At 52.7% G+C, this 1,297-nt stretch overlaps 1 protein-coding gene across 1 annotated transcript; it reads left to right on the top strand.

The window, feature by feature from the left end:
- Positions 1-404: 404 nt before the first annotated feature.
- On the top strand, positions 405-1,070 carry LOC119294013 (flowering-promoting factor 1-like protein 5). Its single transcript, XM_037572303.1, has one exon. It carries the CDS (start codon positions 464-466, stop codon positions 797-799), a length of 336 nt encoding a protein of 111 aa, XP_037428200.1. The 5' UTR covers positions 405-463; the 3' UTR covers positions 800-1,070.
- The last annotated feature ends 227 nt before the right edge of the window (positions 1,071-1,297 follow it).

The following is a 1,297-nucleotide window of genomic DNA, read 5'->3' as shown; positions in this document are numbered from 1 at the left end:
TTTTCCGCATTCTTTTTCCCTCCTCACACACTACCTACTCCACTCGACATCGTTGAGAGACGCAGGCATGCATATTCGAGCTAGGGCCTAGTGGACGTATCACATGCGCGCGGTACTGTTGCCGCGCGCCATCACCTCCATATCTTTTCCGAATGCATATCTCGGCCGCCGGCCACCCCCTCTCGATTTGGCAACTACGCGGTTGCCCCGGATTGGCCCCGGGGCCAAGTTGTAGCTAGCTAGCTAGCTAGCGTCCAATAGAGGCCACATGACCGCGTCGTGCACGCCCCCTGTACGTTCGTTAGGCCACGCTCGTGATGATTGGCGTGCATTATTGGTACGCGCCACCGCGCTACGTCGACGGCCACGGCAACGGCAACGGCGACGACGATATTATATTTAAACATGTGCCTCACGCACGCACCAACAGTTACCACACTAGAGCTATCCAGAAAGATCGGCCATGGCGGACGGAGGCGTATGGGTGTTCCGGAAGGACGGGGTGATGGAGCTGGAGAACGCGGCCCGGTCGACGTCGAGCCGGAGTGGACCGGGCAACAAGGCGCTGCTGTACGTGCCGGCGAACGACACAATGCGGTCGCTGCAGGCGCTGGAGCAGCGCCTCGGCGCGCACGGCTGGGAGCGCTACTACGAGAACCGGGACGTCGTGCAGCTCCACCGCCGCGACGGCAGCCTCGACCTCATCTCGCTCCCGCGCGAATTTGCGCAGTTCCGCTCCACCCACATGTACGACGTAGTCGTCAAGAACCGAGGCCACTTCAAGGTCGTCGACCTCTAAACATCTACTAGTAGTCTAGTAGTATGCTCACGTACGTAACCACTGCTTTCCCGGTCAGTTAAGCTTGCAACCTTAAGCTCTGTGTGTATGTTTTTTTCCTTTTTTTTGCGGGTGCTGTGTGTATATTAAGCGTCTGGTATATCGTTGTGAGTATACTAACAATATATTTCTTGTATGTGTATGATATTTTCCGAGTTCGTGCCCGTCTCAAGCACTAGAGCGACAAGCTATACTCATTATTTTAAAAGAGACAAGCTACTCGTTTTGATTGAATATCGATCGATTTTTGTGTGGTTGTTTATGTTAATTAGGCCCCTCCCAATGCTTCACCTTGTACATGTGGTAAGGTTGTTATGTAGGCAAAAATCTGATGTGGCAATGTAATTAAGAGGAAAGAGATTAGTGTGGTCACCCAGGAAGAAACAAAGCCAAGCGCATGAATCTATACAAAACACTTAAATGAAAGAAACCCACCAATGCACAGTTACCAGGCGTCCC

This window comes from Triticum dicoccoides, chromosome 4B (genome assembly GCF_002162155.2).
Source record: "Triticum dicoccoides isolate Atlit2015 ecotype Zavitan chromosome 4B, WEW_v2.0, whole genome shotgun sequence".
Lineage (NCBI taxonomy): Eukaryota > Viridiplantae > Streptophyta > Magnoliopsida > Poales > Poaceae > Triticum > Triticum dicoccoides.
Note: the sequence above shows the minus strand (reverse complement) of the source record. Positions and strands in the feature narration are given on the sequence as shown.

Coding starts and splice junctions, on each gene's coding strand:
- LOC119294013 (XM_037572303.1), top strand. CDS start 464: ATGGCGGACGGAGGCGTATGGGTGTTCCGGAAGGACGGGGTGATGGAG.